Genomic DNA, 26,645 nt, shown 5'->3' with positions numbered 1-26,645 from the left:
GAACCACCGCTTATATTAATTATATCTAATGCAGCATCTGGGGCTGAGAGTAAATTTGACGTCGTCAGTCTCAATTTTTTTTCTTTTTCTGAAAGTCTTTAAACACTGTTGTGGCTTTTTTCTTTTATTATTTCAGCAAACAGGTTTTTTTTTTTTAATGATTTGTTGTACTCTCCCATTCACTGCACTCTAAGCGCACCCACCTATGATGAATTTCGCTGCTGAGAAACCCAAACAATGTGAAAAGGGTCTACAGTAATAAAACACATTTAATTTTTATGATTTAATGTTTCATTATTAAATTTTATTTGCATACAACCAAAAGCAGGTTGAGAGTAGCAGGGATTAATATTTTAACCCTCTACCGCACGCATTATGATAAATCTATTTTAAGAAATATTTGACTGTTTTTCTTTTCTTAAAACGACTTAACTTGAAGTGCTGTAAAAAAATTTTTTTTAAAAATTGGAAAAGTTACTACTTAAAAGTTCACAGCTGACCTTGCTAGCTAGCTAACCCAATGCAATATTACACGTTCCACTATTGGAGAGTGTTGCTATTTGGTAACACACACATTTGATCGATTTACAAAAAACTAATTTGATAAAAACGTTTTAAGCTGTGAATATGTCATCATATCTTACTGGAAGTGATGTTTCAGATTTTTTTGTGGATCTGACATAATTTGATCCTTTGTTTCTATTGATGTTTACATTTGCATTCAGCAACTACTCACAATAAACACCAGTCTGTCACAAATCGTGCTACAGAAAACACAGCATGTCATGTGACTTAACCAAAGCACATCATTGGCTACTCTAAGGTCTTCTCTTTCTAACTAAAATTTTTGATGTTGGTCTTTAAGAAACTGTGGCGGGGAAATTAATATAAGTATCGTTGGCATATGGTGACACCGTGCAGTGGAGGGTTAAACAGTCATTTTGGCAGCCCCAGTTTCAGTTCAAGTTAGCAGGTTTATAGCATGTATTTTAAAATGTGCTGTTTGATAAACTACACATTAAAAATGCTGGGTTTGCTTTACCCAAAGTTGGGTCATAATCACACTCAACCATTAAGTAAAATATATTTTAAATACAAATAATTGCATACTTTTTTTTTTGGAATGTGACCAAAACATTAACAACAGCTCTGAAAAGCACACAATTTATCTGTTGGTCAGACGCACATGAAAGTGATATTTGTTACAAACACTGCAAGTTACTTTTGTCGCTCTTGACCCATAAAAGGAAAAACCCGTACATAAAGACTATCATTCTGATTCTTTCCCAGTACAAATTACTTAAACTGGCAGAGTTAAAGTGTTAATTCACCTAAAAAAATTTATTCTGTTATTAATTACTGACCCTTATGTCGCTCCAAACCCCTGAGATCTTTGTTTGTCTTCTATTTTGTCAAATTTAAGAGCTCCCTCATCCTCCATAAACAGCGAGACTCATTAAAGGTCTAGAAAAATTACAAAAAAAAAATCCTCAAAACAGACTATGTCCCTCTATCAAAATATTATAATCCTATGAAAATACTTTTGTGTTACATCAAACAAAAATAATGACTTTATTCAACAGTTTCTACTCCTCAGTGTTGGTATATTGTGTGCCTTCATGAGAAGACAATCCCAGACAATATGTCAGAGGCAAAAATTAGCATGTCATGTGAACATGTACCATGTACTGACACTGATGTGCAGAAACTAAATATAGTGATAATGTCTCTTTATAGCATCTGTACTAAACCTCTTGATTAGTGTTTTATATATAATGTTTATAATGATTTATTCTTCTTTTTTCATATTTTTTAAATATTTTCAAGCATCAGTAGTTTGGGATGAGAACACTTATAGTAAAGAAACAGAAATCTGAAAGAAAATATGGGTTGCCATGAAGACCAATCAATGCTGAAAGGACTAGAATTTCTGGATGAACTAGCCCTATTTTTGTCCTAAAGTCATGAAGTTGTTACGCCTTGTTGTTTCATTTTGCTCGTTCTAACACAAGGGCATGTGTCCCTGTGAAATCAAGCCCATCCCATGTTAAGAGGCTACATATTTTATTGACACTTTTATGTCAAATCTTAATTAGTCTAGTGCTCATAACAGAAAAGGGAACTTTTGGCCCTGTGTCCATGACTGGGGGGCGTGTCCACGGCCAATGAGAGCCTGTCTCCGGGCAGATTCAGCTCTGTGGTGAACACCCACATCCATTAGAGCTCGCTCATGAAATACTTTTATTTTCCAGTGTTAATTACAGCTCTGTATGCAAGTGCTCCTGTGGCAATAAAACGTCTGCGCCCACACACAAGGGCATGAAGATGTCCTGGCTGACTCCACTTTAAAACGCAGCGGCCATATCTCTTTTTACCAAATTCCTATCTGGGAATCGCAATGATTTATCAGTGAGAAATTAAGGTTATCGCACTTCTTTGTCCTGCGATCATTCATAAGGCGGCTTTTCGGCACAAGCCAAGCGTCCGTCACTCTTTCTTCCTCACTGTCTTCCTGCCAACGTGACCTTTTCTCTCTTCGGGTGACACGAGGCTGTTTCTGCGTCCGCTTTCCTTGGCTTCTGTCACCCCTTAACACCTCCATCGCCCCCCCCCCTTCGAAACGTCCAGTTGTCAGTTTGGCAGAGGAACGAGTTGGGATGGGAATGTAAAATCAGCCAGTGTCTCGTGCAGTCCGTGTGTATTGCCACTTAGATCTATCATCTGGATTGATCACGGTGTAATTGCCTATTATTGAGGCTAATTTAACCCTATCCACAGGAACATCCATCTGCCGCCGCTATTATAACTGACAATCTACAAATTACTTACTCATGCAAATAGCGACCCCGGCTGACCTTTTCCTACTCTTCCTGTGTAATTATACAAACAGCTCGTCTAGTAAATAAGATTACTTCACCTTTCCATGTGTTCATTTACTCCTTGATGAAGGTGAAATTTAATTTTCATGTAGATTCGGGCTGGAGTGATTGTGTAATGGATGCTGATGTTTTGGCTCTTAATGACAGCAGGACTACTGACTCCTCGAAGTAGGTGAATGGGTAGTTTCATTTCGCGAAAGGCGCCAGGTGGGTGCATCAGGTGAAGGTGACTCCTGTTTAGGAGAGGATGGGGCCGAGTCTCCGTTCTGTCTGCTGGGCCACTGCAGAGCCGTGTCGCTATCAGGTCTGATTTTACCACCGGCTCCGCAGGTGTTAGAGAGACCACAAAAGTCTTGATATATTCACCTGTAGCTTTGCATGTAGCAAAGATCTTTCCTTTCTATATGGTTAGACTCAGGGCTTGACATTAACTTTTTTGATCACCAGCCACTGTGGCTAGTAGATTTCCAACATTACTAGCCACTTAGCATTTTCACTAGCCACAATTTTGTTGTTGGGAAAATGTATTTAATGTGCATAAATAAGACTTTGATATGCTAAAATTACTTGATTTACATTTTGGTATGTGCACATGCCTCCTCATTTGTTTCACTTTTTGTGTGTCGTGTATGAGCTTGCTCAGTAAGCATGAGCAAATGGGTCATGGTTTCAAAGTGTCGTATTATAATTTGTTTTTATTTCACATCACTTTCCAGACTTCAAAATGAAGGATACCAAATTTATCTCTGACCACACCGAACATAAATAATTATTATTTCTTAGCCACAAATTTTAAATGTGTCAAAACAAGCAACAAAATAATTGCTTTATACTAATACTTTTTTTTTAACAAAGCATTTCTTAAAAAGACAAAAAATAAACAATTGATATTTAAAAAATATATTGTCGCATTGTTAGAACGTTCCACTGCTAGAATTAACAGAGCTAAACCCCATACAATCAAAGCATAGTCCGATTTTATTGAGAAAATTTCTTATATAATAACTAGTTAATTCTCACCCCAGAGCTTTTTTTTTTCTGTGTATTGTTATTCATTTATTATTTTATTGTCTTTATTATTATTATTATTTGTAATTTCTTTATGTATTTTTATTTAATGCAAACCCTGGCTTGTATATAGTTGTTGCTAGCTATGTATGCTGGCTTTGTTCTGCAATAAACAAATAATCAAAAAAATATATATATATTGTCATGTATCTAAAATATGCACAATAATTTGTCCTGGCTAAAGGTCCCAGATCACCAGTTAACTACACAAAAATAGGAAGCTAATCTCATATTAGAGCAATGTTATTTAAAAGGGTGATAATTAAACCATATTAACAAAAATAACTGTAAGCAAAAGAAAGAAGGTGAAAAACACACCATGTGTGATAATGAAAGGATGATCACACGCACACGGTTAATGTTAGGCCAATTAATAATCTGTTCAAACAATGATTAAAGTGAAAGCAACTGGTGCTGGAGCTCTTGAAAGCAACAAGACAGTCGGGTACATAAGCATAAGTTTTTGTCTAGTCTATTTGAAAGAAAACCGATCACACCAGTTGCGTATCCAGGCACAGTTGCTTCACGCAAGGAAATGGGAGCGCACACGCGTTTTAAACTGTCATGCGCATTACATCAGCTGTTGGTGCAAGTTATCATTCTCTCATTCAGTATTCACCTGCTTTCTTTTGCTCACGCAAACAATTATTTTTGTCAGTCGTGTTGCTTCATTACATTTGTATGAATATTAAGCCATCCTTACATCGAACACTGCTTTTAGGAAAACTACAATTTAAAATATATTTTCAACCAGCCAAAGTGGCTAGTGATGGTGGCTGTCTAACCGGCCACAGCTGAAATCTTCCCGCATTTGCAAAAGTCCATCTTATCAGTTATTAATTTCTTATTTAAAGTCTATTTAAGAGAAGTATTTGTTAAGTATTAAGTATGTAATGTTTTTAAAATAAAGACTATTGCTGTTGTAATTTTTGCTTTCGCTTTTTCCTCATGGAATTAACTTTTTTTTGTATCTGACCTTAAATAATAATTAACAGCAATAATATTTATTTTTATAATATATGGTGTTCAATGATTGTACCTGATTCGACGTACATGATGTACCTGATTTGATTGTTTTGTTGATGATTATGTACCTGATTTTGTTGTTTTAGGTATGGGCTGTAAACTCAGCAGGTCGTGCAGGGAGTCCGTGGGCTCAGGGTCACACAGGTCCAGCTCCTCCAGAGGGCATCAGCTCACCTAAATTCCTGTACATATTTGCCACCTCAGCTGTGGTGGATATCAGTCCACCAACAAAACCAAACGGCATCATCAGTCTCTACAGAGTCTTTGCACAAAACAAAGACTCATACCAGCTGGTACATAATACACAATTTATGATTGTTTTACAGATATACTGTTCACTCCACTAATAATGGAACCCTTGATAACAAAGGTTGGGAGAAATGGTCTTTATAGTTATAGAGAGTTGGTCTTTAGTTGTACTTCATCATTGGGAACAAACAATTGAAAACACATTTTCATTTTAATACAGTATCAAAAATAAAAATAGCTTAAAGTTTAAACCCATTTATATTTGATATTTTTTGTACCCCTGGGTGATTAGGAACAGAAATTGTTTATCTTTCTCATGCCAAACATACACTGTCATTTATCACAATGGGTAAAACTAAAGATAAATTATTTAAAAAGTCAAAGTTATTGCACACTGAATCTTTGTTTTGACGGAAAACTTTCATCCGTCATAAAAAAGCGGAAAAAAACTGTATCCGAAAAAGCATTTTAAGAGGTATTTTGACAGTTCAGAGCCACCATTCAAGCGAAAAGCTAAATACAGAATGCTGTCATTTGAGCTACAGATAACTTTATGACAAACACAGTGCATAAAATAAAGACCCCATACAATATATGTTGAAGAACCCATATATGCTGGATTCAGTGACTGATGTGTTTGATGTGTGTGTCCATTTGATGTACTGCTCACAAACATAATAGAAAGCATGATCTGTTTTCGGTTTGTTGCTTCAACACATCAACGTGCCCATCTATTAGAATGTCCATAGGTATATAGGTATAGGTGCCAGTCTCTGTTCAGGATTTGTTTACACACGGGAATGTGTGAAGAATCACAAACAATGTATCAAAATTCCACTGATTTCCTAAAATAAACTTTGCATTTGGGCATAATCCAGCGCAGCTTTTTGATTAGGAGGGGAACTTTCCTTCCTCTCTATCAGTATTGGGTGAACACAATATGCAGCCTATTCTTCTTTCTTTTTCTATTTAGGAGAAGAGAGAAGAACAAATTATCACTGCTTGAACTGACTCTGGAACGTTTTGCGTTTTTTGTAATGGATTAATTAATACGCATCCAACTCAGTGTGCAAGGTTTGTTTATGTGACAAATTTGTCTCATATGACTAGGACAAAAAACGCATACAAACATTTCGGACTTCAATGTGCAAAGGCCTTACAAGTTATTGAGTTCCTCAAAAATTAAATAAGAAATGTGGACATAAAAAAGTGGCTATAAAAAGTAGTAAAACACCAAAAATGCCTGTTAGGAGTTAGTAGTGTTAGAGTTGGAGTTAGGGTTAACCCTAACCCAAAACTACAATCAGATGTCCCCAAATCACCATTAATTGTTTGAATGTATTTAAAGGAAAAAAGACTCTACTTCTTACCAAAAAAAAAAGCTTTTCATAAGCATCTTCACTTTTTGGTAATATCTTGAGCTAAATATTAAAAGGTTAAAAAATTAAGACATTTTTTCCGCAGCCTTTTTAGCTTATGTTTACTAAGGGTACCAATTAGTGGAGGGCACTGTATAAAGTGCCACAGTTGTATGTAAACAGAGCATTGATGTGGTACTAACTTTTATCTGTGCATGGAGCTGTCTGAGGGGACGTCCCACCAGCAGACTCTCCATGGTCTCAGGCCCTTCACAGTGTATTCTGTTGGCGTAGAGGTCTGCACCTGTTTCCTGTGCTGCAGTCGAGGTCCCCTGAGTGAACTCCGCACCCAGGCCTCTGCCCCGGCACAGCAGCCCCCGCCACGACCCATCGCCCTCACTTCCCGCTCAGCTCTGGTGGAGTGGGACATGCCTCTTCAGCCCAATGGCATCATTGAGAGGTGCAGATTAATATTTATGTTACTTGGTTTAACTGTTCGATAACACTTTGCTTGCACACATTGTTGCTTGCACACATTGTTATTCCTGAGGTAAAGAATTAATCCGTGCTGTTAATCTATTGCAAAAAAAGATCAAATCAAAGTCTGATCTGCTTCTGCATTTGGAGTTGGATGCATTTGAAGAATGCATTTGAAGGGTGCAGCGTCATTGCTACACGACGAAGGCTGACTAATTTTTTAAAAAATTAGAAGGCTCCTTCAAATGCAGCCTCAAAATGCATCCTCCGTTTACCTGGTAACGAAGGACATAACCGGTAGACCGTTTGTGGCCTTGAACGTCCCAAGATTCATTGTGCACTGATAACGGCAGGACATTTTTAAAAGAAAACTCTGGATTAAATGTTTGAATTAGGTTTATTTTACTTGGATGTCTAAACACATGTTAAAAACAAAAAGAGTATGACCAGTCTTACTAAAAAGTGACTTCAAAGGCAGTTTACATTTTTATGTGTACATGTATGGATCAAAGGAAATATATTTCCAGATTTTGTAAATCTTCTTTTGCCTTTAGATCACTTAATAAAAGTTTTAAAATCCAAGCTTATTAATGGCAGCCATTACAGTTGCTAGGTGAAGAGATCTGTCCTCTGTAGGCTAGATCGTCTCATGTCAAATAGCTTAGTTCAGCTTGTATTGACTTCGAAGGACTCACCTTTAAAGTCTGCATCCTTCTGAGGATGCAGTCTCTGAAATGAGACAGACACAGTTGTGTCTCATTTCAGAGACTGCATCCTTTAAATGATGCATTTGAAATGCGCTGTGTCATCGCGACGCGTCGAAGGCTGTCTCATTTGAAAAAAATTCGAAGGCTCCTTCGTTTCCCAGGTAATCAAGGACACAACCGCTGGATCATTCAAGCCCTCTAGCGTCCCAATACTCATTGCGCGCTAATAATGGCAGGATGTTTTCAAAAGAAAACTCCGGTTTAAATGTATGAATTAAGTTTTTTTTTTTTTTTACTTGAATATCTAAACACGTTAAAACAAAAAACAGTATGACATGTCTTACTAAAGAACAATTTTGTAGACAGTTTATTTTATGTGTACATGTATGGATCAAAGGAACTATATTTCCAGTTTCTGTATACCTTGTTTTGCCTTTAGAACGCTTAAAATAAGTTTTAAAATCACTTTCAAAAAAATGAATGACAAATTTTATCAGCCCTTATTAACAGCAGCTGTTACGGTTGCCTGGTCACGAGATCCGTCCTCGGTAGGCTAGTTTGTCTCATTTCAAAACCCCATGTTCAGCCTGTGTGAACTTTACAGGACTCACCTTTGAAGTCTGCATTCTCCGGAGGATGCAGCCTCTGAAATGAGACAGCTAGTATTTGTCTTCAGCTGTGTTGTCCTCTTTGTTGACTGAAGACATAATGTGGTTGTGGCGGCAACACTTTCTTTCAACTGCCACCAGTTTTTAGAAAAATGCAACTGTGTATTATTATACAATAATATAAAGATACAATGTTAATACCATTATAAAGTAATGTAAATATATACATACACATAGAAATACACATATTTCAGTAATAAATAACACATATATATTTAATTTAAGCTTCTTGTGACCTAAAACTCATGTGAATCACAAAACATTTAAGTTTTTTTTGCTGAAACAGTGGTTCTTGGTTAATGATAAAAGTTAATGATAAAATGTCAATGGTTACAAGCTACTATGAGAGACAAAAACACACTGAACATGTCTTTGAAATTATATTTGTTTTCAAAAGTTTGTAATGTACACTACCATCCAGAAATGTTTTACTTTTGTTTTAAAAGCAAGTATTTTATTGTATATTAATGCAAATCTAAATTGCAAGTATCTATTTTATTATATATTTTAAAATGAATTCCTGAGACAGCAGTTTTAGCATTATTACTGCAATTTTCAGCGTCACATAATCCTTCAGCAGTCATTCTCATTTGCTTATTGTATCCTCAGAATCTGTCCTTAATACATTAAAGATCCGTATACTCAAAACAGTCAAAAATAACTGTTTTTAAAAGATTTTTTAGATGAAAAGTCCTTCTTAGTAGAAAAGAATAGCATACATTTAAAATAAAAATCACATTTAAACACTTTAATGTGTCCAAATTACCTCAAACATTCAAAGAGCTGCGTATTAAGCTAGTATAGCACAAATATTTGTCTGACAATTTTTACTTCCATCCCTGTAGTTGTGAGCTGCAGGTGCGATTGTCCTGTCCTCAGCCCCCACAGCCTGTTCCTGTACCCTGTGCCATCGGCCCTGTGGAAGTTAAGTTCTTCGGGATGGGGCAAAGTTTCAACATCAGTGGCCTGCTGCCCTATGCCAACTATGAGCTGTGTGTGGTTTCATACAATAACATGGGCAGCACTGCATCTGACTGGGTCTCCATCACCACACTCAAAGAACGTAAGCACTTATTCCTATTCAGGACAGTAAGACTCTGATTGCCCTCAGAAATTCTGAAGTACCTTTCAACTTTCTTCAATTTGTGATGTAATTTCTTAAATGTTTTGTTTTGTGAATAAGTGACCAATAATTGAATAATTTCATTAAAACCATTGATCCATAATAAAATGTAAAAAACATTTTCAATGAATATGTCTGTTTGTATAGAAGCTCATTTGCAACAGTAAGAAAAAAAAAAAAAACATGCCTTAAAAATCTTAATTATGACCCAGCAAGTCATGTTTCTGATGACCCAGCAAGTCAAAAAGATGATTTACCAAGTCTAAATTATGATTTAAATTTATGATTCAAAGTCATGGTTTAAAAAGTCTAAATAACAAGATAATTATGACTTTAAAAATGTAAATTATGTACAGTATTTAAGAGATAAAAATATGACTTTTATTACTGTCATGTAAATACTATTCATGTATTTTTTTTTCATAATTTCAACTTCTTATCTAGTAATTTCAACTTTACAAGTCATCATTTTAACGTCATAAGTCATGTAATTGAAACTCTTTAAAGGGGTGATCCACAGTGTATTTTTGAGGGCTTGGTTGTGTTTATAAGATGCAAAGCAATGTGTGCTCATGCTTCATTTGTAGACATTCACTTTATTTTTTCATAAATCTTTGATTATATACAACTACTCAGCTGAAATGAACACGACACATATTTCCTAGTTCCTCTGAAAGACCCGCCCTCAAGAGTTTCTAATTAATCAGCTAACATAATGTGCTGTGATTCGCAGATCAGCTCCACGTCACCAGGACCACTTTTGCTATGTGTAAACAGTCTGTCAGCGCAGCTTTTAGCAGCGTTGGCTGTCTGATTCATTTGTAGCTATATTGTTTGCGGTGCCAAACAGCATTTCCTGTTGTTTACATTCTTGTTTACGTCCTCACTACAACATACCGTTAATGCTACAAACTAGGAAGTAATAGATCGATTCACAATCCACAGCTTTGTCTGTTATGGTTGGAGATGCTCCTACTTAGAAGAGTTTTTTGCCAAATCCAGCACTGAACTCTCCACTGAACTGTGAGATTCTGGAAGCTGTCCTTTGTCAAATGTTGGCGCTATATATATTTTTATAATTCTCTGGAACATAATTAAAAACTATAAGCACTTCTGTCTTCGTGTTGTGTCCTTTGAAAGCTCAAATACAGAAATAGAACAAGCTCTGTTGAAATAGCAGCGTTTGGACGGCGTTTTAGCTTTCTCTGCTATAACATTACATCGCTGCTGGCCATGGCCCTTCGCAGGGTGCTTGTGTGTGGTAAATGCAAGTAACCTGAAGCATTTGTGATCTCACTAGACCGTATGTGTTTTGTTTGCAGTCGCCAAACTTTGTTCGCTGTAGGCTTTGCTAAGATAACTCTTTTTATGTTCACACAGCTACATTACACATCAACTAAAATTTTAAATATGATATCGTAGTGGACCACCCCCCTTTAAGTCAAAGTTTCAACTTTTTTTCTTATAATTTCTTATAATATCTTAAAATTTTACATTTTATGTTGTAATTTTGACTACATTAATTAGTAGGACATTTTAATTTTTATCGTGGAATTTTGACTTTTTAATGCATTTTTTTTTTTACCTGGCAGAAATGGGCTTACATAGCTTTAGGTGTATTATTTGGGTTTTTCTTATATTGCATATATCTGTTTACTTCATTTTGCATATATATTTGTGTATTTTATTTTGCATATTTGGTGTGAATACGTTTAGTTTTGACTAGATAACCTTAAGACTAACATAAAAAAATGATTTCAGTGGGACTTTATAAGAAATAGTTAAGGCACATAAATCAATCCCCTCTGTCACTGTTTCCCTGTAGCTCCTCAGTATATGGAGGCATTTGTGGTGCACAGTAACCTGACCTCAGTGTTTGTGGACTGGAGTGGCTCTTTCTCTCTGAACGGGCCTCTGACAGAATACAGTCTAACCGAAAGCAGCCTGCGCGTCTACAGCGGCTTCCACAGTTTTCTACACATCCCACGCACCTCGGATAAAAGTATGAACACTGTGTGCCTCCGGCAGGACTCCATTTGACTCACAGGCCAGACTTTTTTAGTTCCCTTTCAGTATCCTTGTCTCTCATCATCTGTCCGGTCTCTTTTCTCTTCAGCCTTTGCGTTCCAAGTGACCTGCACCACTGACAGTGGCAGCGCCAGTTCTCCTGTCATTAAATACAACACGGCCACTGGTATAGGTATGTTTCTTCAGGTCTGCCAAGTGAAGGTGACTGGAGAAACAAAGCAGTGTCTCCATCCTGACTGTCTGAGTAGAGCTGTTCCCCTGCCAGTATCACTGTTGCAGACTTTATCAGAGTTATCACTGAAAAGCCTGTTCACTTTTTGGTTTTGACAAGGAAATTGATGTTTAAACTTCTTTTCAGAATTGCTATATACAGTAGCAGATGGCTGCAGTCAAACTGGATGAGCGAAAACTGTGAATTTTACCACCCTTATTGTTTTACTTATTATACAGTCAAATGGCCATAAATATAGTTGGTGAAATGCTTTTGGCATTAAACCACCAAAATAATTATACATTATAAATTATTACAGAATTTAGAATTGGCTGTAATTGTAAACAAAGGTTGTATTTGTTCATGTTAATTTTGACACTAGTTAAACAAACTAAAATCATGTTCATTTACTAGTTTATTATCAAAAGCCTAAAATCTTTCACACAATATCTTATTTTAAAGTACCTGTATTGCCTGTGTTAGGTTAGGGGACAGTTAAGTATTTATATGTATTTTTAATATAGGTAGATACCGCTCGGGTTTGTTAGTTATGAATAGGTTTAAAATAGCTTCAACGTTGTGTGTTGTGCTCAAATTTATCATGGTTTGTTTATGTAGCAGCATGGTCCTGTGAGACACATCATTTCATTCCACTATATGTGCATATATGTAGGTAAATGACAGTAAAGTTGATTTGACTTGACTTGATAAACAAAGAATTAAAAAAGTATAGAATATAAAGCTAATATAAACAATATTTTGATTTGTTAGTTCATGGTGCACTTTAACAGATACAACATTATTAAAATTTTTAAAGGCAAGACAAACTTCATTTATAGAGCACAGTTTTACAATACCGTAGCTGATTCAAAGTGCTTTACAAAAAAATAAAATATTTTACAAAAAAAATAAAACTTGGATAAAAATATAAGAAAATGAAAAAATATGCGTATAAATGTAATACTATTATACAGCTTTGACACAATTTACATTGTAAAAGCACTATATCAATAAACATGAATTGAATAGCAGTGATAGTTTATGCTATGTTTGTGGAATATTGAGCTTATAGGAAGTATATAAATAGATCCTTGTAAAAAAACACAATGAATGGGTTTAGGTGGTAAAGTAAAAGATCCAATATTTACAGAAAAAGATCTCCCATTTAGATATGAGGAGAACCAATGTAAGACAAGGCCCTGAACCCCAACAACACAGTCAGTTTGTTTCAATAAAATGTCATGATCTATGGCAGGCATGCCCAAACTCGGTCCTGGAGGGCCGATGTCCTGCAAAGTTTAGTTCCAACCACAATTAGGGCTAGCTAATCAAGCTCTTACTAGGCTTTCTATAAACATCCTTGCATGTGTGTTGAGACAAGTTGGTGCTAAAATCTGCAGGACACCGGCCCTCCAGGACTGAGTTTGGACACCCCTAATCCATATCTAAAGCAGCGCTTAGGTCTAAAAGTATCCAAATAGCAGATGACCCAGAATCCATGGAGAGTAAAATGTCATTTGTAATGTTCAGTAAAAATCACTATGTTAGTTTTAAGGATATCTAATAGCTAATGTGCTCTAAAACAGTGACAGAATTTGAATGTAGAAGATATAAACCTGATATAAACTTCCAAAGCTTGCAGTTTGTCACTTTCCCCTTATTCCCAAATTATTTATAATTTATATTAAGAATAAAACCTATAACTTCCAATTATAATAATGTAATGTTTTGTATTGATAATTATCCCGATTTATTGATTGATTGATTGATTGATTGATTGATTGATTGATTGATTGATTGATTGATTGATTGATTGATTAATTAATTGATTGGCAGATGCTGTGGAGTCCAGTTCGGGAGGTAAAACTGGGCTATATGGCTCTGAGTACAAGTTCTACACGGAGCTGTGGTTCATCATTCTGATGGCGCTGGTAGGGCTGCTGCTTCTGGCTCTGTTGATGGGTTTGGTGCTGAAACGAGCCCTAAGCAAACCTCCCTTCATCAGGGAGAGACCTCCAATAATGCCCCTGCAGAGGAGGAGCACCAAATATCCACCCAAAGACTCCTATCTGGTGAGAGACTCAGAAAACATTTCACAAATCTGCATGTTACAAAAATGGAATGCAAAAAAAAAATATGTGTATTTATGCACAGATGTGTAAATTCCAATGTGTAATTCCTTCAGATGTCCAGAAGAGGGAGTGCTAACACTTCTCTTCACTCTATGATAAAGGGTCTAGAGCAGGGGTGTCCAAACTCGGTCCTGGAGGGCTGGTGTCCTGCACAGTTTAGCTCCAACTTGCTTCAACACACCTGCCAGGAAGTTCCTAGTGTACCTAGTAAGAGCTTGATTAGCTGGTTCAGGTGTGTGTGATTAGGGTTGGAGCTAAACCCTCCAGGACCAAGTTTGGACACCACTGGTCTAGGGTCTTTGGGGTCTTTAAAAGGAATAGAACACTTTTTTCAGTGAGGATGTATTAAATTGATCAAAATGAAATTGACATAAGCAAGATAAAAGATGTGGATAAGTGACAAGATATTTGTAACGGTAAATACATTTTTATTTTAAATAAGTGCTGAAATCAGCAATCCACTATACAAAACTAACTGCATCATGGTTTCCAAACAAAAGCATGTTGTTTTTCAGTATCAATTTAAAAATAATGTTTATAGAAATGATTAAATATTTATATTAATGTTTATTAGAAATATTTCAGTGATTTCCAAAGGATTATGTGACTGAAAATGAATGGCTTCTGAAAGTTCTACTTATTTATCACAGGAATAAATAACATTTTAATGCATTAAAATCATTAGTTTGCTATCTAAAAATATTCTCAAATTTATTATGTTTTGACTGTCATATTTAATGCAGTCTTTTTAAGCATAAGAGACTTTTATCATGAAATCATGAAATATCATGATACGTCCACAGTAAATGTTGCACATTGTATCTCTGAATGCAAAGCATGTCACTTGACTTGTCCATGAATTTTTGTTTGACTTATTTGAATGCTCAAGACAGAAATATATGTTTTGCACAAGCATGAGGCGGGTGTGCGAATATCAACTTACCTATGCCTGGAAGCTAAACCAAGCGTGAAATGTGATTGTAAAATCATGTCGGTTTCACGTATTATTTCCACATACTTGATTTTTCAGAATTATGACTGTTTCTTGTAATTGTGACTTTATAATTTCTCACAATTCTGACTTTTTCATTGCAGTTATTCATGCACTTTTTAGATTTCCATTCAAAATTGTGTTTCTGTCTTTCAAGTTGAAGTTATAAACTCTCTATTGTTGGTGTGTACGTTAAAAAAAGGAGAAAAAGGGTCTAAACTGCAAAAAGTAACCGTTGTGTGATATAAACTCAGAGCACTGACTTTTTCCAGGTTTATATCTCACAGTTATGACTGAAAAAGTCTGAATTGTTTGATTAAAAAAGTAACAACTACATCAATCTGTATCCCTGTTTGTTTGTCGGTCTTTCTGTCTGTCAGTTTCGTTTAAACTAGTGCTGTCAAAAGAAACATTGCTATGTATTAGTGATGGGAAGTTTGGATCATTTTACTGACTCTGACCTTTAAGTCTCGTTCATTTCATTTATTTAGTTCTATTTGCCAAAATATTATTAAAATGTTACAAGTTCTGTCAGCGCAATACCCTTAGCGCTTCTGCATATGGTGTAGTAGCATGTCAGGGCGTCCCGTGTTTGAATCCCGATTCTAGGACATTTCCCTAACCTTCCCCCCTCTCTTTCTCCCACTTCGCTTCCTGTCTAAAAACAGTTCTATCTAATAAAAGGTAAAAAGGCCAAAAATAAAATATAAAAAAAAAATAAAAAATGTTTCGAGTTCCTTCCAAACTCATCTACAACAAGCCCAAATATTGATCACACTACAATCAAGTCATAACTAGAATGGCATAAGAAAGAAAATTTAAAAATTATTTTTTTACCTGGTCTTTTGGACATGACTATGCCACCTCTTCTGGCACGTCTTCAAATTTAAGTGTTTTTTTCACATCACAATGACAGTCCTATATAAGCTTAAACAATGCACATAGGCTGAGCCGAAAGGAGCCATGATTGGTTCACCTTTTGAGTTTTCTGGTTTTGAGTTGTTTGCTCATCACGTTAGAGAGATGACTCAAACCGAAGACTTTAGAAATGAACAGATCAAATCTTTTTCCCGCTCTGACTGCTTAGATTGGCGTCCGTCTTTTACATGATGAATGAATGACTCAAACCTGGTAGAAGACTCAAAAAGGAACTAATCTTCTATCCACTCCACCTGCACAAATGAATGAATCACTCCTTGAGAGGACTCATCGTTCTCGAGTCATACAAGATTCGTTCAAAATGAACAAATTGTTTAATAACGATCCAACGCTACTATATACAGTCAGAATTATTAGCCCCCCTGTTTATTTTTTACGGAGAGAATATTTTTTTTCAACACATTTCTAAACATAAATTAATAGTTTGAATAACTCATTTCTAATAACTGATTTATTTTATCTTTGCCATGATGACAGTAAATAATATTTGACTAGATATTTTTCAAGACACTTCTATACAGCTTAAAGTGACATTTAAAGGCTTTAACTAGGTTAACTAGGCAGATTAGAGTGATTAGGCAAATTTTTGTATGGTTTGTTCTGTAGACTATTGAAAAAAATAGCTTAAAGAGGCTAATAATTTTGACCTTAAAATAGTTTTTAAAAATTTAAAACTGCTTTTATTCTAGCAGAAATAAAACAGATAAGACTTTCTTCAAAAGAAAAAAGATTATTAGATATACTGTGAAAATTTCCTTGATCTGTTGAACATCGTTTAGGAAATATTTAAAAAAGAAAAAGAAATTCAAAGGGGTTCAGTAATTCTGATTTCAACTGTGTATGTATTGTACTGTAAATAGTGCACTGTGAATACTTATTATATTTATATATACGCATACATGTATATATTTGAAAAAATGTTTATTTGTATTAATAAATTAAATATCTATAACAAATATTTTAGTTGTGTATGTTTTATTTATATATACACTGTGAGTACACAAACTGTACATGATGTAAATACAAACTTTTTATTTAGATGTGATAATTTGTGACATGCTCTATAGGCGAATTGGGTAAAAACAAAAATCCACCTTAGTGTATGAGGGTGTATGCAAATGAGGGAGTATATGGGAGTTTCCCAGTACTTGGTAGCCTCTGGAAGGGCATCTGCTGCATAAAACATATGCTTCATAAAACATATTCCGCTGTGGCGACCCTTGTTAAATAAGGGAAAAGGAATGAATGAATTTGCGATTAATCGTTTGACAGCACTAGTTTAAACCCATAATCAGTTTTCAGAGAAAACACTCCTCACCTGTATAGTGTGTCATTTCTCTTTATATCTGCTGTGTGTGTTTTAACCGTCTCTGTCCTGCTCCAGAGAGCCTCCTCTGAGCTCTGCTCTAACCATGCTTCTACTGCTCTACTTCAGCCTGATACACCCATGGTAAGCCTGCCTCTCTCTTTCTTTTTCTGCTCTTTCCAGTTTGACAATATAGCGGACTCCTCCTGCAGTATAACTCTAAAGCGCTTTGCCATGCGCACTGAGGTACAGATCATCAGCATGGCCTGCTGGATTGGCTTGATTTGTCCTCATATAGTGATACTTGCCAAGGCAACATTCACTATTGCTATTTCTAGTATACACATTATATTAGGTGGCCTTAACTGCTGGGTACTGAAACATTTGATGTAGTATACTAATTATTTACAATTGAAGGCAAAATTATTAGCCCTTCTTTGAAATTGAAATTCTTCTTGATATTTCCCTACTGCTGTTTAACATACAGATGACTTTTTCTCAAATGCATTGTAAACATAATAGTTTTTCTAGTTGTTTTGCTAGATACCATTATTCAACTTAAAATGCTATTTAACTATATTTTAATTAGGTTAACTGTGAAGTTATTGGACAACAGTGGTTTGTTCTGTAATTGTAAAAAACAATTTTTAATGTTAGTTGTACATAGTAGTGGAGGCCAACTGATATAAAATTTGATTACTATTTTTTAAAGTACAAATATTTTCGACAATACAATAAGGTTCCATTTGTTTACATTAACTGCCCTAGATAACTTCAGTTTCTAATGAAAAACGCTTTTTAAATGTTGATTTACCCCTAAGTTACCTGAAATTATTTGATCAACCAAAAATGTAAACTCTGTTATTAATTACTCACGTTCATGTTGTTCCAATGCCCTGAAATCTTTGCTTATCATCAGAACACAAATGAAATATTTTAGATGAAATGCAGTGTGTTGAAATTAGTCTCTTAATCTCTATAGACAACAAGGGTCAAGAGTCCTTAACAGGTCCAAAATTTGGACCTGACCGCCAAAAGACTCATATATGTGGTTTGCTCGGACCCCGACCCCGACCTGGACTCGGACCCTGACCTGTTACTCTTAGAAGCCTTCCTTGTGATAGTGGTAGAGCACATGTGCATATGACATCACTACTCTGTTGCCTGACTACCAGGTTTTCTAGCTATAGGAAAAGAGAGCAGTCAGTCGGTCAAAAACGGAGTGCCAAAAACTTAAATCACGGATAATCATCCATGACACTGTCTAAATTACACATACATTACCAAGGCAATGACTGACACCTTAGTATTATATTCAAGTTTCATTATCTGACAACTGTTGAAAATGAAACGCAAGCTCTGCTTCTTGTGGTTGAGGTTAACTGTGCGTGTTGTGCAAATTCGTTCCTCCGGTATGAAAAGAAATTTTGAAGCTACGTCACAACTATAAGATCCTTGTGTAAATTCCAGCGTGGAGATTAGCTGTCTGTACCGGCCAGTACAAAGTGACATCTTTGAGTTTTCATCATTAATTCATGAGAAAGACTTGGTACGAACCAATCAGCACACTCTATTGTAAATGAGGTGCAACTTCAATAATATGCATAATAGCTTCAAAGATGTTTTTACCTGTTACAGGGTTCAGACAGCAGAGAGACGCCACAGTGTGTTGCCAACTGTAAATTAAAACAAATGGAAGAAGAAGAAATGTTTGGAGATGATTACCATCGTGTAGAATTTCCGACACACTTTGTGACAGGATAGCTGTTTGACTATATTATCTGTACCTATCAAGTCTATGCATCTACAGAGAAATGCTGAGGGTTTCGTGTGCGGTATCAAAAATTCCATTAAAACAACACTCTTCCTGCAGTTCCTTGCATCCAATATCTTGTTTGTCACAGGAGGCATGCATGAAATGTTTCTGAATTAAAGTAAAAGTGCCAAACTGCAGTTAAAGTCAACAAATTAAAAATGAAACACCTAAAATCACATTAAACTCCGGAGGAAATGTGGATAGTGCTGTGACGCGATGACGTTAATCGTAATATGTGCTATAACATGTAAAACGGGATCATGAAAGGAACATTTTAAAAGCAACTCATGTGAACACTTTAATAATTGTCTTATTCAGATTATAGTAAATAATTCAATTACTAATGTCCATGTAAACATAGTCACTGTCTATCTTCTCACCGTCTGTGTTGCCACTTTAAAAATGAGCGTGTGCATGTACTAAAACTCCCCTTTTTTATCCAAACCCTTCCCTCTTTCGCCACTAGACACTTCCACCCAAACAAAGCTGAACTACACTTTGCTGGATTTTTTCAAACTAGAGGTGTGAAAACACTCTGCTGAGACCTGTGAGTTGGGCCTGAGCGCGGTTTACTTGTGCTTTTGCGCGGTACGCTTGTGTGTGCGTGCAAAATGCGCCTAAGCCCGAAACTGAAAGCGAGACGTGACTTTTACGGGACTGTTTCATATAAATTAATTAATCATTCGTACTGTTTAATGAACACAAACTGTCATAGTTTATTAAAGATGCAAACCCCTCACTGCACGACAGCTGCGCACCTTCAACAAACCTCCTAATTTCTGCAGCAGGAGGACTTTATGATTGTTTATGAGCATTAAAAGTGGCTTATCTGTTCAGCGAAATATTTGACTGCGTGTCACTGCATATCAAACAATTTAAACAATGTAACTAAAGAAATATCCAGGTTCTGAACGAGAGCGCTTACTGGACAGTGCATCATCGATGATGTAAGCATGCCCAGGCCCAAATGTAATGAGTGCGGGGTGTCGGGGGAGACGGGAGGGGGGACAAGCGTGCTTTGGCCCGGTTCAAGGCAACTGTACGGTATGAGTACGCCCTTATTTTCTTATTTAACATACCATCAAAGTGACACAGACTGATCATGGCAGATTGGGCATTCTACAAGCCTGATTAACTTGGGAATTAAATACAGACCTGATATATTACAGTATATAATAATTTGATCCCAACCTGGAGCCATCAGACCATGTAAAATATAGACCTAAACCTGCACAGATCCCAGGTCTGATGTCCGCTGTAAAGAACACTAACTTAACGTCTAGAAAATGAACCAAAAACAGTCAAAATAGGGGTTATCTGGGTATGTAAATAATAACAGAATTTAAAAATCTAGGTGAACTTACCCTTTAACTAAATGCATATAGTAGTCTTTTTGTAAAGTTAGTTAAAGCATTATCTAATGTCACCAAATAGAACCTTATTGTAAAGTGTTAACCAAATAGCTTTACACATGAATGCCTTTTGTGGCATTTACTCTCTTTTTGCATTGACAGTCACTCTTTCTCTTAAACTTAAATGAAAAAATAAAAAATGTGTATTTCATAATGGAGATTTTACTCACTTTCCATTATGTTTTGGGTTTTGTTTCACCATCAACTGGTATTGCATGCCTGCAAAATGTATACATGTTTTGGTTATCTGTTCTTCTTTGACTACTGCATGTGACTGAGTGTGCAGTGATTGTTTGTGCTACTGTATATATTAATCTGCTGTGTGTTTGGTTGATCAGGGTTTGACTGATACTAAGATCGGAGGCACGTGCACCAGTAACCACAGCTATCAGGCCAGCATGTCTGTGCTGCGTGTGCCCAGTCAAAGCCAGCTGAGCCATGCCTACTCCCAGAATTCCCTGCATCGTAGTGTCAGCCAGCTGATCGACACTCAAGATAAGAAATCATGGGACGCAGACCTGCATGCCACTGACAGCGGAATGGTGAGATAAACCTGTGAAATTTCTGTCATAAGGGATATTATAGCAGTGATAATTTCAGCAAAATATAAAAAACGAATCACCCTTTAAACAACACAATTTAACACAAATTATTAATATTTTTTGTATTGCCAACAACTGACTGTAAACTAGGCTGCATTAATAGTAAATAAATTAATTGATATATTGTTGTTGACTTGGGATTACAGTTAAGAAACAAAAACTGTAAACATATTTCTGACACTAAATTAAATTTTGTAGGTTATTTTTTTTTCTGACGTGTTTTAGTCAAAATTGCAGGATAAAAAAAGTCATGATTGCAAGAAAATGGCAGAATTTCTCCTATCTGTGATCGATTAACCAGTGGAAAATTTCCTCTTGCCCTACACGTTTCCTACATTTCATTGTCTGTGCCCAAGAACTGTTAATCTCACATGCTCTGCAGGGACCCACAAAGGCGCGCCTTTTTGGGACTTAAAAATGTGTCTTTCCGGGATTTGTAAATCTCCTCAAATGTCCGGGATTCGGAAGACCAAAAAAAACCATTATATGATAAATTACTTGATCTAAACAACTTTTCTATTTACTCAGAGAGGACAAAATTACATTTAAACTAGCTGCAAAATATATGTACACTGTTATAAATGCTTAATTAACTCTAATTACTAATTAAGCCTTATTTAACCAATCTACACTTTTTATTATTGTAATTATAATACTTTTTATACTTATGTCATTATTATGCTCATGTCGTTTATATCTCAGTTGCTATATATAAATAGACAGATAGACAGACAGACAGACAGACAGACAGACAGAAAGACAGACAGAGATGGATGGATGGATGGATGGATGGATGGATGGATGGATGGATGGATAAATGGATGGATATGTATGTATATTATTTTTATTTATCTATTTTTATTTGATGATGTTGATTTATTAAATACTTTATACATATCTAAGATGCTTTGGCAATACTGTACAAAATGTAAGCAGCAGATTTTACCTGTCAGTGGGTGCACATGGCTCCTGAATGGAATTAAAGTAAAACAAATAGTGGTTTTCTTTTTTTATTTTAACAGTTTTTAAAAAAAAACTTCAACCCATTGTAAAGAAACAGTGTATAATACATAAAAATATATTTTTAATAATAATTTTTTGTCACAAGTAGGGAACCATGTGCTGTGGATTTTTCTATAGAATGTTATGTATTTTCTTGCAATTGTAAGTTTAAATCTCACCACTATTACTATATTTCTATCATTTCTGACAATTTTGCAATTTTGGATATGTATTTGGGCAATTAAGATTAATTCTATTAATTATTCAGCCTTTTTAAATTTAAATTTGCAATTGTGTTATTCTAGCAATTGTATTTTTCCTTGCAACTATTAATTATTATATCTTGGAATTCTGACTAATTTTCTACCACTTCTTACTCACAACAAACCACACAATTTTTACAAGTGTGACTATTGACTATTATGACTTGAATTGAAAATAGTTGCACAACTTGGCACCATCTGACATTAAAGACTAATAATGATGCTGAAATACAATCTTAACCACTACAGAAATACATTGTTTTTTTAAGTGAAAGATTTTTCACAATATTAGTTTTTACTCTTAAACTAAGTTTTTACTTTTAAACAGTTGAGTAAGTTGATAATTATATAATTTTGTTTGAATTTAACAAACATATTTAATGTATTCTGTACATATGACAGCAGAAAGCCACATATGACCAATCAAGTATTCCAGACAAGTGTGAATGTATCATTAAGTCCACAAACATGTACATTTATGTTAATGTAAACATTTCTGACCTGTGCTTTCTTATCATCGTAACTGATGCTGTCTCTTCTCTTTTTTGCAGTATGTGGGGGATGAGGACTTTGGAGAGACCATTAAAAGCTACAGCTCAGTTAAGAAAGAGCAAACCATGTTTACAGACACTCACTTGTGAAGTTTTCACACACACCCACAAGTGTGAAGAACACCCATGTTTTTTTTTCCCTTGAGCACATTCCGTAGCTCAGTCAATATCACATTTATAACAATACAATAAGGCACTAACCTTTATAAATATACATAAGTATAAAATAATATGTTAGGAATTCACCTTTATTTGTTTTAAAGAATGTTGTATGTAACATGAGATTATCCATATTTTTCATAATGCTGGATTTTTCTTTATTTTTTTATTATTATTAGTCAGAGATGGGGCGATAATTTATTAGCTTATGTGTAAATACTGACTACCTCTGACATCAACTAACTGCTTCCATTTGAATCCTAAAATTACTTATTTGTGTTACAGCCTGCTTTCAATAGGATAAATCTTAATGAATATTATGTTTATCATTCTCTGTACTTGCCTAAATTCTTACAAACCTTGATTTCCTCGTATTATACCCATTTAGACTTGCACTCACCAAGTTCAACTATTATTTTACATCCAAACAATTATTCTTAAGCATTTTTCATAATATATAAGCATTGTTGTAGGTGCAAAAAGTGATTGGTAAATAATCAGAGATTTGAAAAAGCTTCTGTCTTTGCTTTGAATTTTATTTAATGTTTTTACAAGTCTGGCATAATTTAGCCCAAAACTCTTAAAGGGGTCCTTTTATGCTTCTTACATTTTCTGCATACTTTATCTTGTAATTTTGCTGATTGAGCTTGAAGTTTTTTGTTGTTGTTCCAAGTTTATATAATTTCCACCCAAGGCATTACCAAGTGGACTAGGCCTGGTTAATTTACATGAATAACCTGTTGTTGCTGGTATTGTCAATGCAGTTTAATATACTAATACACAAGCAATTTGAATGGTTTACATTCACAGACAAACCAATATTACATAAAGGTATTTTTGAGTGCTTTTGCCATAATCTTGTGTGTATATTTGACAGATATAAGTGGAGAGAACTTTTAATAACACTTTAATACTTGCACAATGTGGTGACAGCTGGCTTTCTGTGCCTGTTTTGTGTAATCGGTGCACTCAGAAAGACGTATTGGAGTTTAAGCTGACAATACTTTAAAATGTAGAAGTTTTGTGTATTGGTGCCAGAGTAACCGAGGCATGAGCTGTAAATGCCCAGCCTTCATTTGGAAAAAGGTGGAGTACAGCAGCTCATTTGCATTTAAAGTGACACGTAAAAATGTATGTTTTTTATGCTTTGCATGGCATAGTAAATGATCTGTTGGGATTTTTGAGCTAGAATTTCATACACATTCTGAGAAAAATGCATAAAATGACCCCTTTAAGACCATTTTTATGGAACACAAAGTTATTAAAATGTCAAAGCTACAATTATTAATCTTTTTTGCATTCATTAATCAATAACATTTTATGTATATTTATTCATTTAAAAAGTATAATAATACAATGATGATGATGATAATAATATAATGATAATTATTGAACTGGTAAAAATCACTACATTTGACTTGAATTATTTACTAATTAATTATTAACACCATACAATACACCAGGGCTCTCAAACTAGGTCCTGGAGGTCCGGTGTCCTGCAGATTAAAGCTCCAACTTGCCTCAACACACCTGCAGGGATGTTTCTAGAAAGCCTAGTTAAAGATTGATTAGCTTAACCAGGTGTGTCTGATTAGGGTTGGAAATAAAATTTGCAGGACACCAGCCTTTCAGGGCCGAGACTGAGAACCCCTGCTATACACTTTTAAGTAATATAAATAAGTAATATAAAGTTGTTCACCCTTTGGTTTGTAAGTGAGCCACTGGTCACTGGTGTTAATAGTCTGGTTGGTAGTTTAGTTTAGCTTACTCTTAATAGATACTTTAGTTTGATTTCATATTATTAGACAAAGATTATCTTTGTAGAGAGGAAACAAACTGTTCTGAAAATAGATCTGTATTATTATAGCTCTAAATGGAGTCTTATGCCTGGCTGTGTAGCTATGAAATATTACCGCAATCATAAAGTATTAATGAACTGAAACTACAAATTATTCATGCCAACATAGCGAGGAAGTCCATCACTTCGGTCTCTACAGACACATGAATGAGGAAGACAGTGAGTCCGGTAGTCTCATCCATATGCTGTCTGTATTCATGATAATGTTGTGTTGTTGTTGTGCCTGTTAGACTGAGCAATAGCGGATACGCATTCGTGATGATGCCAATGGATCCAGTGTCTTAAATGTTCACGTTAAACTCCAAAAATTGTCATCGGTGTCACATGTGGATGTGCTTTTCATTGTCAGAGGTTGTTTTAAACCTGTTATATTTGAAGGGTAACACTTTCTATTAGTGGTCCTTTATTTAATGTATTTACTAACATTAACTAAACATGTAAAGCATTTATTAATCATAGTTCAACATGAAATAATGTTTGTGCTTGTTAACATTGGTTAATGCAAAGCGAGTTAACATGAGCTATGTTATTTAACTTACAATCACCGGCCACTTTTTTAGGTACACCTGTCTAACTGCTCGTTAACACAAATTTAGAATCAGCCAATCACATGGCAGCAATTCAATGCCTTTGGGCATGTAAACAAGGTCAAGACGATGTGCTGCAGTTCAAACTGAGTATTAAAATGGGCAAGAAAGGTGATTTAAGTGACTTTGAACGTGGCATGGTTATCAGTGCCAGACAGGCTGGTCTGAGTATTTCAGAAACTGCAGATCTACTGGGAGTTTCACGCACAACCATCTCTAGAGTTTACAGAGAATGATCAGAATAAGAGAAAATATCCAGTGAGCGATAGTTCTGTGAGTCCAAATGCCTTCCTGATCCCAGAGGTCAACAACACGTTGGAGGCGGATGGGCTACAGCTGCTGAAGACCACACCGGGTGCTACTCCTGTCAGCTACGAACAGGAAACTGAGGCTACAATTCACACAGGCTCATTAAAATTGGACAATAGAAGATTGGAAAAACGTTCTGTGATCTGATGAGTCTCTATTTTTGCTGCGAAATTTGAATGGTAGGGTCAAAATTTGGCAACAACATGAAAGCATGGATCCATCCTGCCTTTTATGAGAGGTTCAGGCTGGTGGTGGTACTGGATCAGTGTGGGGGATATTTTCTTGCCACACTTTGGGCCCATTAGTACCAATCGAGTATAGGATAACGCGCCATGTCATAGTGAATTATCTCAGACTGGTTTCTTGAACATGACAATGAGTTTATTGTACTCAAATGGCCTCCACAGTCACCAGATCCAAATCCAATGAAGAACCTTTGGGATGTGGTGGAACAGGAGATTTGCATCGTAGATGTGTAGTTTGGTGAATGTAAATTAACATTAAAAAAGATTTGTAAAAATTATATAATAATAGTATAAACAATTGTTTGTTCATCTTAGTAAATACATTAACAAAACCTTAACTATATGACCATTATTTTAAAGTGTTACTGTGTGATTATATTTAATGATAAATGCATTGTTTTTGGTGTTATTATTACACAAAGATATTAGTGATCAGCACTATCATAAAAAGCATATTTTTTACATGATTTTTTTAAAAGAAAAAGATTGTCAGTATTATTTATTGTCACAATAATTTATTTGTACTTTTTTTGTAAAACAGCTTTTGCTAAGATCACGCAGAGGTATGTGTGGTGTTTATGCTGTCTTGTAAAGTACTTTCATATATGGATAATTATAGAAAGCTGTGTTTGTAATATTGATGTTTTCAAACTTATTAAAACATAAAAGAGAGTCTGAG

General features: G+C 35.3%; 1 protein-coding gene across 2 annotated transcripts in view; it reads left to right on the top strand.

Annotated features, from left to right (window-relative positions):
- ush2a (Usher syndrome 2A (autosomal recessive, mild)) overlaps positions 1-26,638 on the top strand; it is a 394,144-nt gene extending 367,506 nt beyond the window's left edge. For both annotated transcript variants that reach the window (XM_009293147.5, XM_073928624.1), the window contains exons 65-73: positions 5,060-5,266; positions 6,802-7,040; positions 9,278-9,495; positions 11,381-11,557; positions 11,672-11,755; positions 13,631-13,866; positions 17,241-17,306; positions 20,729-20,932; positions 22,809-26,638. In XM_009293147.5, coding sequence (XP_009291422.2) covers positions 5,060-5,266; positions 6,802-7,040; positions 9,278-9,495; positions 11,381-11,557; positions 11,672-11,755; positions 13,631-13,866; positions 17,241-17,306; positions 20,729-20,932; positions 22,809-22,898 — 1,521 coding nt within the window. In that variant the 3' untranslated portion in view covers positions 22,899-26,638. The remainder of the gene's footprint in view (positions 1-5,059; positions 5,267-6,801; positions 7,041-9,277; positions 9,496-11,380; positions 11,558-11,671; positions 11,756-13,630; positions 13,867-17,240; positions 17,307-20,728; positions 20,933-22,808) is intronic.
- Positions 26,639-26,645: the final 7 nt, after the last annotated feature.

This window comes from Danio rerio, chromosome 17 (assembly GCF_049306965.1).
Source record: "Danio rerio strain Tuebingen ecotype United States chromosome 17, GRCz12tu, whole genome shotgun sequence".
NCBI lineage: Eukaryota > Metazoa > Chordata > Actinopteri > Cypriniformes > Danionidae > Danio > Danio rerio.
This window is presented reverse-complemented; position numbering and strand designations above follow the sequence as displayed.